We start from the raw sequence: 12373 nt of genomic DNA, 5'->3' as shown, positions 1-12373 counted from the left end.
TAAAAATTTACTTCAAGAAGCAGTAAAAAAGTCATCCCAAACATAATTCAGAAAGCATCTTGTTAACATCAGTTTCTCAATGTCCTTTAAGAAAAAAAAAAAAAACCTTAGTGTTGTTTTACCATACCCAAAATATTGTTCTTGTGATGATTTTAAAGGTTCACATTGATGGATTCACTCGTACGTAATCTGTCCTACAGAAACTTTATTTCTGTTTTGAAATTTGTTCTATTGGAGATGAAAAGTTGGATTATTTTTCCCTTTCAAAATAGAGGGAGGGGACTGAAAAGAACTTAACCCATCCTTCATTTTCAAGTACATGATACTTTTTCTTGTTTTCTTTCTTCTTTTGACTGATTGAATTAGGTTGATCTTTTTAATATAGCCTTTACTATTATGAACCTAATCTGATACAATTATCTCTCATCAGATCATTTACACTTATACTAATGATCAAATTACTTGCAATTATCGACAATTCATCCTTATTTACAAACCAATATATATCCTTGGTTTCAAATAGCCTAGATACTTATCTCAAAAGCTTATTAGTCTCATTTTTCTTCATATATTTGCAGTTACTGAACTAGAAGAAGGCGAGTCCTCCAAAAAGATTGTTGAGAAAATATGCCAAGCAAGCTTTTCAGATCAGTCTGACAGAAGTTGCCTAATTATAGAGAAGATATTAAAAGTTCATAACATGCAGAAAACTCTAGCTAACTTTGAAAAATACAGGGAATCAGTGAAGGCCAGAGCTAGCAAGCTTCAAAAGAAGCATGCGCGCTGCATAGCTGATGGAAATGAGCTTCTGAGGTTTCATGGCACTACAATTTCTTGTTCTTTAGGCGTTAATGGTTCCTCAAGCCTGTGCTCATCAGAGAACTGTAATGTTTGCCGGATCATAAAGCTCGGTTTTTCTGTAATATGGGATATGAATGAAGGGGTGGGAGTATTCACGGCTTCGACAAGCGAAAGAGCATTTGAATCCATTGAGACAAGCAAAGAAAAACCTTTGACGAAGAAGGCCTTGCTGGTTTGCAGAGCAATTGCTGGGAGAATTCATAAGCCATTGGATAATCTTCAAGAAGTGATTGGTCTGCCAGGCTTTGATTCATTAGCAGGAAAGGTTGGTGGGCATTCAAGTCTTGATGTGCTTTATTTGCTCAACCCACGAGCCCTTCTTCCTTGCTTTGTGGTGATCTGTAAGTCGTAGGAGCTTCATATCTTTTTCTTTTTTACTGGTTTCTTAGTACACTTATGATTATGTTGGTGGTGTGCATTTGAGCATTATATGTACTCCAGAAAAATAATTGTGGGATAGGATCTTTGATAGAAATATAAAGCTGAAAAAGCTAAAATGGCTCTTTTTTAAGCATTCAACGGTATAAAAAATGAAGAACAAAACGCATTTCTTGGGAAAAAAATGTCTTCTTTGTTATGAAGATCGAATATGTGCTTTTGATCGTTGTGTTTAAGTAAGTTTGAATTGTTAAGTTTATTGCCAATCAGTTTAGTTGGGTAAATACCTCATCAAATCAAATTTATATTTGAGTACTATATTTAAAAAAAAAAAATGTTTAAGCTCTATAGAATCTAAGAGTAGATGTAACTAAATGAGAATGGGATACGTGCTGTTCAAGGTTACTGTGCCTTCGTGAATTTGCTATGATTTAGGGAATCACTCGCGTAGAAGATTTTTTTTTTTAATTCTTTAAAGCTTAGATTTTTTTTGGGGTCTTTTGAGTTAATTGAGAAATAAACACATTTTTCTCTTCTCTCGTACTATTTGCTTGCTTCTCTTCTCACATGTATCATTCTCAATATCTAACTACTCAAAAAACAAGAGAAAGACAAATAAAATAACCCAATGGACACAACTCATTAGAAAAATGAGAAAGAAACCCTTTAGTCCGTCTCTCAGCACTGTGGCGCTAGTTTGGGCGTTACGGCGCTCAAATCTTTGTCTTGCTCCATTGCAACGCCATATCATGGCCACTGCAGTGCTCTGCTCTCTATTGTTCAGCATCGGGGAGATCGGGAACACATCACCGAGGCGCTCAGGTACGCAGTGCCGGAGCATTGTAGGGAAAAAAAATTCGATTAAGGAACCCAAGCAAGGGGTAAACCCCCGCAACCCAACGAACATAACAAGCTTGAGGTCCAAGACAACAGAATAATTAGATTGATCAACATAATCAGATTCCACACATAAACTTAGTTATCTGCTTATATCACATAAAATAAAATTTGAGAGCTAACGACTTTCTCAACAGATCAATGTGATTGAATGATCTTTTGGTATCTAATTATTAAAAATGCTGAAAGTTTTTGTTTGAGAATGGAGTGCTAATGTAGATAATTTTTTTGATAGAGAAATTCTTAATGGATATAAATGCTTTGATTTCGTCTCAAATCATATACTTGAAAATTCTTAATGGGGTGCTAATGTAGATTGTTCATATATGAGCATATTTAACTTTAGAGTTTCATAATATAGAATTCTAATCTCATTACACCAAAAAATATCTCAATATTTAACACTTTAGCTTTATTTTTTTTAAGGGATTTCTTATATTCCGGTGAACCAGATTCGTGCTAGTGTTGCTCACTGAAATCCTTGGAAGAGTCTCTGAAAGCAGAAATAGATCATTCGAAATTCTGTTAGATCAGAATCAAAATTTTCTCTTTTTTTGGACATTAGGACACATAAGATAAATGCACACACATCATATAAACAAGTTTGTTTTTTTTTTTTTTTTTTTTTTTTTTTTTGAGATAATTAGGAGATTTGAGCCCGGATGAGATAGCAAGAATTTTTTTCGTCCACCACTCAGCCGCAGATCCGATCTCTTATATAAGCAAGTTTTGATTCTAAATTTTTTTAGTTGATAGTGAGCTGCATCAGAATCAATTTATGATCATCTTATATAAATAAGATGATCATACTGTAGAAATTTCCGAATTTCTGATCATAAAATACGTTGATCTTCTTCTTGCTGATCAACATAAGTTGTCTCTGTAGTGTATAATCCTGTCTAAATAGTAAAATTTATAATCTAATTGAAAGAAATTCTTTAATTTTTTTTTCACAAAATTAAAAATTATATAATAATAAACTATTAATTTTTTAAGAGAAAAAAGTACCACTTGTAAAATAAAAAATGGTAAAAAGCTTAGTATCTTACTATTTAAGTTTATTTAATTCAAAATATTCTAAGCTATTTAAAAATATGTAATTACATGACAAAAAAAAAAGAAATCAAGAATTGTTTGTTCTGCTAAAAAAACATTGCTGAGTAAAAGAATACGGTGTAAAAAAAATTGTATGTATTTGAAATGTTTGATGCCGGTTGGATGAGTGATAAATAAATACAAGAGATTTTTTTATTTTTCTTGAAGTAGAATAAAAGCAATGTAAATGGTCGCCAGCAGTCAGTGGTGTGATAGTAATGGCGACCATAAGAAGGTAGTGAGGGGCCACTGTGGACAACAACAATTGTTAGCGGCGATGATGATCGGTGGTGGTCCTTGTGAATGGCAGTAGTGGGCAGTGGCACACGACGACAATTCAGTTCGCTTGCAGTGAAAAAATAAACTTGACCAAAACTTGGAGAGTTTACGACACATTAAAAAAAGTTAGAGACTGACAAAAAAAGTTCACTAAAATTTTGCGTTGTATTTCTTTTTCATCAAACTAAATTTTCAGCACTAATACTTTGGATTCCTTTTTTCAGCAAAATCAAACATCCTTATTTATATAAATTTTCAGGCAATATTTAAAATCTGATCAGTTCGGATTAGTTGGACACCAATGCTCCCGATCTGATGAATTTTAAACCAATTTCAATTAAATCATTTATTAGATTTTTCTAATTTATAAAACATTGATGGATCTACAAGTATATCATTGGTTTTGCCAAACTCTCATTAATTCAAAGAAATCATAATTACTGTTGTTCAATTGTGATGTGTTGGTAATCTTATTTATTTATGCTAGAAAAATATTATCTGCATACAAACTTCAACTCAGTGATTGTGAGTTTTGACTTCTATCAACGGGCAGCTCTTTGGTTGAGTAAAAAGGAATGAAGTGTAAATGTAATATTTTGAAGTTATTTAGATAAATGTTAAGTAAATGATGGGAATGATTTTTTTTTTTAAATCTGGTTTTAAGTAATGAATGTAGCATAAAGTTCAAAAATGGTGGTTGCTGGCGGAGGACAACGGCAACAGTGGTCGATGGCGATCAGTAGTGAGTGACGGCGGCGGTAGGTGTTGAGGTAGCCATCGGTGATGCATGGTGGCCCGTAGTGGCCGCCGGCAATAGTGATGGCTACAGCGAGTGGCAGTGTCAGGTGGTGGTAGTAGTCATGGATGTCGGTGGTGGGTGGCGATTGGAGGCAATCAAGTGAACTTGCTTTTGGTGTAAAAGATTAACACTCAAAATTAGGCAAACTTGATTTACTTCAAAATTGAACTTAAAAATAATTTACACTGCATTTATTTTACTTTACTCAGCAATATTTTGATTTTCCAACTCTTTAGAGTTCTTGTCTTAGAGGAAGATGATTCTTGAATCTACCTTGCTTTTTCTTGGATGGCTACACCGAGAGGGAGAGGGAAAGGGAGGGGGAGAGAGCTTACATAATACAAATCTTATTCCTTCTCGCCATGAAAAACAAATATAAGCCATGTTTATTTAAATTAAAATAATAATTATTATTTTAGTAATTCTAAATAATACGTAAGAAAGGACAAAACAAAAGAAGCAACTTGCAAAAAATATTCACGGCCTAATGACTGGACTTCGGAGGCTGTAGAATATTTTTTTTTTTTCGATTTTTTTTTTGGAAAAATTTTATCGAATATTTGAAGAAAAAAGAATCCTATAAAATAGACAACTTAATCACTTTTTTATTAATTGTTTTAATAACAAATAGTACGACTGGGCTGCCAAGCTGGTGCTCACAATAATTGAACAGACTGGGCTCCACCTCTCTCTATATAAAATGATACAACTGATAACATCGCCGCCTCTATAGCGCGCGTAAATTCCCTCTTACATCATGCAGGCGCCGGCGCAGAAAAACTCAGATGACCCGACGGCGGCCCTTGTCCAGACCGGACCGGCGGCGAAGCCCATAGGCTGCGAAGAGGGGATGAATGTGGACGAGATGCTTACGAGATTCGCCGGCGAATTTGGCCCGTGGCAGCTCCGGCAGTTCCTGCTGACTAGTCTTGCTTGGATCCTCTGCGCTTTCCAGGTCATGGCGGTGGTCTTTGCTGACCGGGAATCGTCTAAGCCCATCCCATGCCCGGCCGGAATCCGGTTGGATCGGGCGTGGTGGTTGGCCCGCTCGACGGTGGAGGAGTGGGGGCTGAATTGTGGTGAGAAGTACAAGGTTGGGTTGGCGCAGTCGGCTTTCTTTGCTGGATCCATGGCAGGTACGAAGCGAATATTTATTATCTTTTTTTTTTCTATATTATTCCATTAGGAGTTACTTCAATTAGTTTAAAAAAAAAATCTGTCAAAGCAATTCATTGTAGATATATACTGTGTTAAAGTGATTCTACACTGAATTGGTGCTCTAACAAGAAGAGAATGCTAACTGCGGAGTCCGCTCCAGAGAATCGTCCGAATTCTGTGAGAGTATACAGTAAATAAATAACTTAATTTTTTTGTTGTGTATTTGCTGTGCACCCTCATAGAATCCATAGATGATTCTCTGGTCCAGACTCTTCACATAATAATTTCTCATTTATAAGACATCAAATGGTTGAGGCTCTGAATTCGAATGAGGCAGATTTTTTCCTAATTTTTAAAATACCATTTCAATATAAAAATTTATTGAACGAGAAATTTTTATAATACAAATTGCTTTAGCAAACATTAAGAAAATTGTCTCAAATGAAGCTTCAATTTGTTCAATTAAATATTTGTTGCTCTGCTTAGTTATAATTCTCTAGTTCACTAATCAAATGCATATGAATATTTTATTGAGAGAAGAATAAACTTAATTCAACAACTTAGGGTTCAATTTATTTATGAATAATATCATTTAATGGTTGTAAATAGCCTCTTTATACAGCTTGATTAAAGTTTCATAATATTCTCATTTAAGATTTGATTATAAGTTTATTTAATAGTGATTATGTGAGATTTTTATTATTTTCTACATTAACTTGAATTTGTTCATGAACAAAAGTCATTTGCTATAGTCAATAAAATATTTAATTATCTAATAGTTCACTCAATCAAAGTCTCATTTATAAGCTTTATAATCAAAGTCTCTTGAATGGAGTTTGTGCATTGAAGTGTTTTGTGTCTAAATATTTCGTATAAATATTTTCATTTTGTTTCTTTAAAATTATGTATGTATTTTTCTATTCAATCTTCTATATTAAAAACGAGGAAATAAATTATGACATTTGTTTATTTTATCACTAAAAATGTTATGAATGATTTCATTATTTTTTAATTGGAAATAAATTAATGTAACTACATGAGTCATTTTTTATGCACATTGGCATCCATGCATGAATAATACTTACCGTTTCATTTGAGACAACTATGTTATTGTTTTTTAAAACAACTTTTTAGTAATCCCCTAAATGACAAAAAAAAAAAAAGATCAGACATCCCTGACCCTATCAGCTCTTATGTATATATTCAATGTTTAGAGAATAGATTATTATATAAGTTTTTTTTTTGTTAAATTAGAATTTAATGATATTTATTGAAATTAAAAAAATTCCCGGTCTTTGATATATTTAATAATACTCCAGCCATTTCTCACTGTAGTTAGATGCATGGAACCGATGGATAAGATTTTGGCTGTAGCTCAGGAGATTTTTTTAAATATTTTTCTATTATTATATTTCGAATGATGAGTATCAAAACTCAAAATATACATTTAATATTAATTGGAGGATGGATCCACAGCTCAGCACCACGTACACTTAAATATTTAATGCGACATCTCTGGCTTATCATAATTTAAGAGGATGGAGAGGGAAGCTGACGTGGAAATATTTTTATTTTTAATTTTGAGAGTTGGAAAAGAAATGAGAAAAATAAAAACTATAAAATCATTTATTTGTTTTTTTAACATTATTAGTAATACTTCATTTTGGATGATTGAAGAAGAGGAATGCATTGACGTGTTGTGGATGGCTCAAATTTAAGGGAAATTTTTTATGAGATACCTTTATTGGACCAAATATTGCCCAATAAAATTAAATTAAGTATTACAAAATGAGGATGCTTAGATGAATCCCTGACTTTTTACTTAGAGATAAAATGAGAATGAGTACAATGTTGAAAAAGTTGGTATAGCTCCAGCGGCAAATAAAATTAGATAGAGCTAGCTGAGGTGGTTTAGTCATGTAAAATGTAAGCTTTCTGACGATCATATTAGGAGAGTAGATGTATGGGTGTCAAAATCAGGTTGTGGGCCAGGTTGGCCTCGAACCCGATTTTGATCGATTACTATTTGACACAACCTGAACCCGACCGTTTTTATAAATGGGTCCGAAATTTCAACCTGAACTCAACCTGTCAGGTTTACGGGTTGACCTGACCTGACACAAAACTGTTTCTAAAAAAATGGTTACCTTCACAATGAGCAAGTTCCCTCCTGTTGTCGTCTTACTTCCGATCAAGCAAACGGTGAGCTGTCGTGACTTTCGCTCGGAGCTCCCTCCCGTCATTGTTGTTACTTCCAATTCAACTGCATAATGACAAGTCCTTCATTCATCAAAGGAGGTGAATGCGCAAAGCAGGCGGACGGCAGACTACGCATGCACGAAAACATAAAAAGCAAACCCTAGGTGGGTTGACCAAAAATCGGGTCAGATTCGGTCCAACTTCTGGTTAGAGGGTTGACCCAGACCCGCCCGATATTTTAAATGGGTCGCATTTAAAATCCGACCCGTTTGCCAAACTGGTTGACCTTAACCAAAAAATTTTGAGTCAAATTCGAATCAGGTTGTCAGGTCGTGTTAAATATTGATACCTCATGCATTCGAGCCAGCTAATGTTAAAAAACATAAAAATATATCTAAAAAAATTATATTAAAAAGTATTAAAAATGATATTATTTTTATTAGATTTAAATGAGAATTTAATTATTTTAACCCAACGAATTGGGATAAAAAGTTCGTTTTTTATTTAATAGTATTTATTTAATTATTTGTTGTTAGTAATGTATTTATTTTGAGAATTAAAAAGTATTGCTATTAGCAGGTGCGGCATTCTTTGGACACGTCTCCGACTCCTTCCTAGGCCGAAAAGGCGTCCTCACTCTCACCACCTTCCTCCTCACCGTCTTCTCCCTCCTCACCGCCTTCTCTCCTTCCTTCTTCACCTACTCCTTCCTCCGCTTACTCTCCGGCTTCAGCACCGGCGGCGTCGGCCTCTCCGCCTTCGTCCTCGCCACCGAACCCGTCGGCCCTTCCTTCCGCGCCGCCGCCGCAATGTCCACCTTCCACTTCTTCTCCATCGGCTCCATTTCCCTCTCCTTCACCTCCCTCCTCCTCCCCTCATGGCGCCTACTCTACGTCGCCACCTCTCTCCCCTCCCTTCTCTTCCTCCTCCTCGCCCTCCCCTTCATCTCCGAATCCCCTCGCTGGCATCTCGTTCGCCGGAACCTCCCCGCTGCCATGCAAATCATCCGCGCCGTCGCTAAAACCAACGGCTACTCCATTCCCGACCGGGCCATTCTCGTACACGACGCCGACGCGACCCGGCCCGTCCGGACCGCTTCTATTGTCGACGTCATGAGCTCCCACGTGACCCGCCCGCGCCTCATCCTCGGGTTTCTAATCAACTTCCTGATATCGGTGTCCTATTACGGGCTCACACTCAACGTGGCGAACTTGGGGCCCGAAATCCACGCCAGCGCTATACTCAACGCGGTCGCGGAAATGCCGGCGTACGCGCTCACGGCGGTGGCGCTGAGATGGCATGGAAGGCGGCCGATGGCGGTGACATCCATGTGGCTCTGCGGATTCTTCTGCTTCGCCGCGGGGGCGTTTGTTAATGCGGCGAGAATGGGGTGCGCGGCGGTGGCGATATTTGCGGTGGCGGCGACGTATAATTTGATGTATGTGTGTACGGCGGAGCTGTTTCCGACGGAGGTGAGGAACGCAGCGTTGGGGTGCGTGACATTGGCGGGGCAAATGGGGGCGGTGGCGGCTCCGGTGGTTGTTGCGGTTGGAGGGAAATGGGGGTTTGGTGTGTTTGGGGGGTGTGCGGTGGTGGCGGGAGGTTTAGGGCTGAGGTTGCCGGAGACGAGGAAGCAGCCGTTGTATGAGACTATGGCGGGGTTGGAGGGGGGAGGGAAAGGAAAGGGAGAAGCAGGATGATGCGGATTGAAATGGCTTAAATTTTGTTGTTTTTCTGACGTGGTTTTAATGAATAAAAATCAGATCAGGGTATCTTATTCAAATTTTAGATTTATTTTCAGATACATTATTAGAAGATAAATATACTATATAAATAAATAATTCATTTTTAATTATATTTATTCTAAACTAAATTTAAACTTTACAAAATCACTCATGATCAAATCTCAAAAAATTTGTTTTTTTTTTCTAATTTTAATTTGGATTGATATGTTGATTAATTGTTTAATTTTTTAAGTAATTTGAAAGCTAGACCAAATAAAAATTAAAGGAGCATCATTTTAAATGAGGAGAAATGCAGTATTAGATAAACATTCGATATCCCAAAAAGATTAAACTATGAGCAAGAGTCGATAGTCCACAATATTTATGAATTTAAATGGGATTAAGATTGTGCTAAATATATTAAGCTACAATGAAATTTAGAGAGAGGGAGAAGATTGATGAGTCATGTTAGGGAGTGATTATCAAGCACTATGGCGTAGCTAGAAAGTCTAATTTTGTTGGCCAACCAACTACCCTCTTTTAATGTTCTACCCTACCTTTTATATCCTACGTAAACATTGTAAACAATTCAACTAATTGTAAGGGCGTCAAAATTTGACCTGATTAAAAAAATTCAAGGTTCGGATCAACTCGTTTGTCATACGGGTAAGGTTAAGGTTAGATAATCTGGACCGTTTATAAATCTGGGTAAGTCCAGGTTGACCCGAAACTCGAAAACAACCTAGAATGACCCAATTTACATACACTTGATGATTTCCCTGTGATTCGTGCCCTCGTCTAACGAACACCTGCAACACGCTCGCGTCCAGGGCCAGACCCACTCCATCACTTGCGATAAGACCCCCTCCAACGAACTCGAGCCCCTATCGCTGCTAGCGCCGAGCTTGCCTCTCGTGGTCTCGCCTTAACCATGCTGACACCATGATGCGTTCCCAGTTTGCCCACCCGGCCGAACGACCGAATCTGGAACTGTCGCTCAACCGTTCGACTATGCCTCCATGAATGCGACCCTACCTGCAGACTCACGACTCAAATGCTTGACCACACCCCTCCTGCAACCTCACCGCTCGCGAAACTCACCCATTTTTGAATCAAAATAGGTCCGCAAGTCGGGTCGGATCAACCCGATAGCCTGTGCGGGTTGAAATACTTGACCTGTTTGCAAAAACGTGTCGGGTTTGAATCAACCCGTTTATACTCTGGTCAATCCGAGTTCGACCGGAACCTAACTCACTGACCCATTTTGGCACCCCCAACTGCTTGTGTGGGTATTCTCACCTAATGATAATGATAATCAGTGTTTATAAGAGTATGATGTTGTAGATGGTGATGATTTTAGCAGATTATCTTCTTGGTAGAATTAGTTGTTACAAATGAGAATGTATTTACAACAACAAAGTGGCAAAGCACAATGTAGATGAAGAAGTGAACTAGGATCACAAATTAGCTGGTCAAGTAATTGTAATTACCATTGTGGCACAAAAAAGGGCTCAACGGTATTTTATCATAAATGTTGATGCATAAATAATCTTTTTGAAGGCTTTGTCAGTAGTAGCGTCTATCAATGTCATCAAGAACATCTGAGACTAAATGTCAACCATGTCTGTGAGACATAAAGCAAAAAAATTTATATTAAAAAAATATACGCTTATTCAGTCAGATGTTCGCTTTCTATTAGTGTCCGAATGCAGAGATAGGTCCGATCACCGGACCTAATAATTTTCCGTGTGATGGACATTACCGCTGGAAAAAGCCTTTCAACCATCTTTTAGAAGAGGTCGAGGCTGGAAAAATAACCATAGTTGATCAAGTGCTAATCACTTCCATAAAGATTCCCCGGACATGGCATGCTTTTAATGTTCACAATCATAGAATCGAACAATTCTCTCCATCTGGATTCCGCACATAATAATCTTTCCTCTAGATAACATTTTGAGAACATCATGAAGGCACAACCTTTGCCTCGACCAATTTTTTTTTAAAAAAATACAATTCATTTTCAAAAAAATGAATTCTAACTAATGCTTTGATTTGACATATGATGCCATTCAAATTTAAGGTTTATTTGGAATGACTTTCTTATTGTTTTTTGAAATATTTTTTTAATATAAAAATTTTAAAAAAATACTAAAAAATAATTTTAAGAAGCAATAAAAAAGCCGTCTCAAACAAAACTTTACTAATGCTTCTAAAAAACTGCTTTAAAAAGCAATAAGAAAGTCGTCCCGAACAAAACCTAAATCGAACAAAATCTCATTCGCCAACAACTAAACATTATTAATATTTCCATTAATGTTTTGCAAAACTAAAATCATTAAAACTACCAAATTATACAAAACAAAAATTAAAATCAGTGATTTTCTCCTATAATAATAGTTGCCCGACATGTTTAGGACTTGATAAAAATAAAAAGTCTCAAAGATGGAATCATCACACCGATCGTGGTTTGGCTGATTATGTGGCCCAAAAATACCTCAATGAGATTAAGAAATCACATTGATAAACTACAACATTTTTAAATGTACAAATGACATATCTTTACTGGCCTAATCACTCCTTAACCCTTGTTATTAATCGACATGGTTATTAGGACAACCTAATGTAAAACTCCTTAACCCTTATCAATAATCACCATGGTCATTAGTAAAAACTACTGTAAACGGCCAAATTAGTGTTGACAAACACACCAAGCAGCTTTGCAAGAATCGCTCAAGTATTCATGCTAAAAGTTTTATCAAACTAATCCAAACATATAATCGTCATATTTAGGCTTCGTTTGGGACGGCTTTTTTATTGCTTTTTAACGCAGCTTCCCTACACAAAATAACTTTAAGAAGCAGAAAGAAAGCCGTCCCAAACAAAGCCTTAGGCTTCGTTTGGGACGGCTTTTTTATTGCTTTCTAAAACTGAGTTTTAGTTAAAAAATAAAAAATTTTGTACTAAAACGGAAAAGCCGTCCCAA

The 12373-nt window shown here is 36.6% G+C and overlaps 2 protein-coding genes across 2 annotated transcripts in view; both read left to right on the top strand.

Moving 5' to 3' along the window:
• Positions 1-1213, top strand: part of LOC110107017 — a 9322-nt gene extending 8109 nt beyond the window's left edge. The window contains exon 2 of the mRNA XM_020837146.2: positions 579-1213. Coding sequence (XP_020692805.1) covers positions 579-1213 — 635 coding nt within the window. The remainder of the gene's footprint in view (positions 1-578) is intronic.
• Positions 1214-5066: 3853 nt separating this feature from the next.
• On the top strand, positions 5067-9366 carry LOC110107033 (organic cation/carnitine transporter 4-like). Its single transcript, XM_020837168.2, has 2 exons — positions 5067-5445; positions 8246-9366. Exons 1-2 carry the CDS (start codon positions 5067-5069, stop codon positions 9364-9366), a joined length of 1500 nt encoding a protein of 499 aa, XP_020692827.1.
• The last annotated feature ends 3007 nt before the right edge of the window (positions 9367-12373 follow it).

This window comes from Dendrobium catenatum, unplaced genomic scaffold (assembly GCF_001605985.2).
Source record: "Dendrobium catenatum unplaced genomic scaffold, ASM160598v2 fragScaff_scaffold_716, whole genome shotgun sequence".
NCBI classification, from domain to species: Eukaryota; Viridiplantae; Streptophyta; class Magnoliopsida; order Asparagales; family Orchidaceae; genus Dendrobium; species Dendrobium catenatum.
The sequence above is the reverse complement of the archived record's forward strand: the minus strand, read 5'-3'. Positions and strand labels throughout refer to the sequence as shown.

Excerpts from the sequence above, each read along its gene's own strand:
- LOC110107033 (XM_020837168.2), top strand. The coding sequence starts at position 5,067 with ATGCAGGCGCCGGCGCAGAAAAACTCAGATGACCCGACGGCGGCCCTT. Across the intron at positions 5,446-8,245 it reads CTTTGCTGGATCCATGGCAG|GTGCGGCATTCTTTGGACAC; the intron begins GTACGAAGCGAA and ends TGCTATTAGCAG.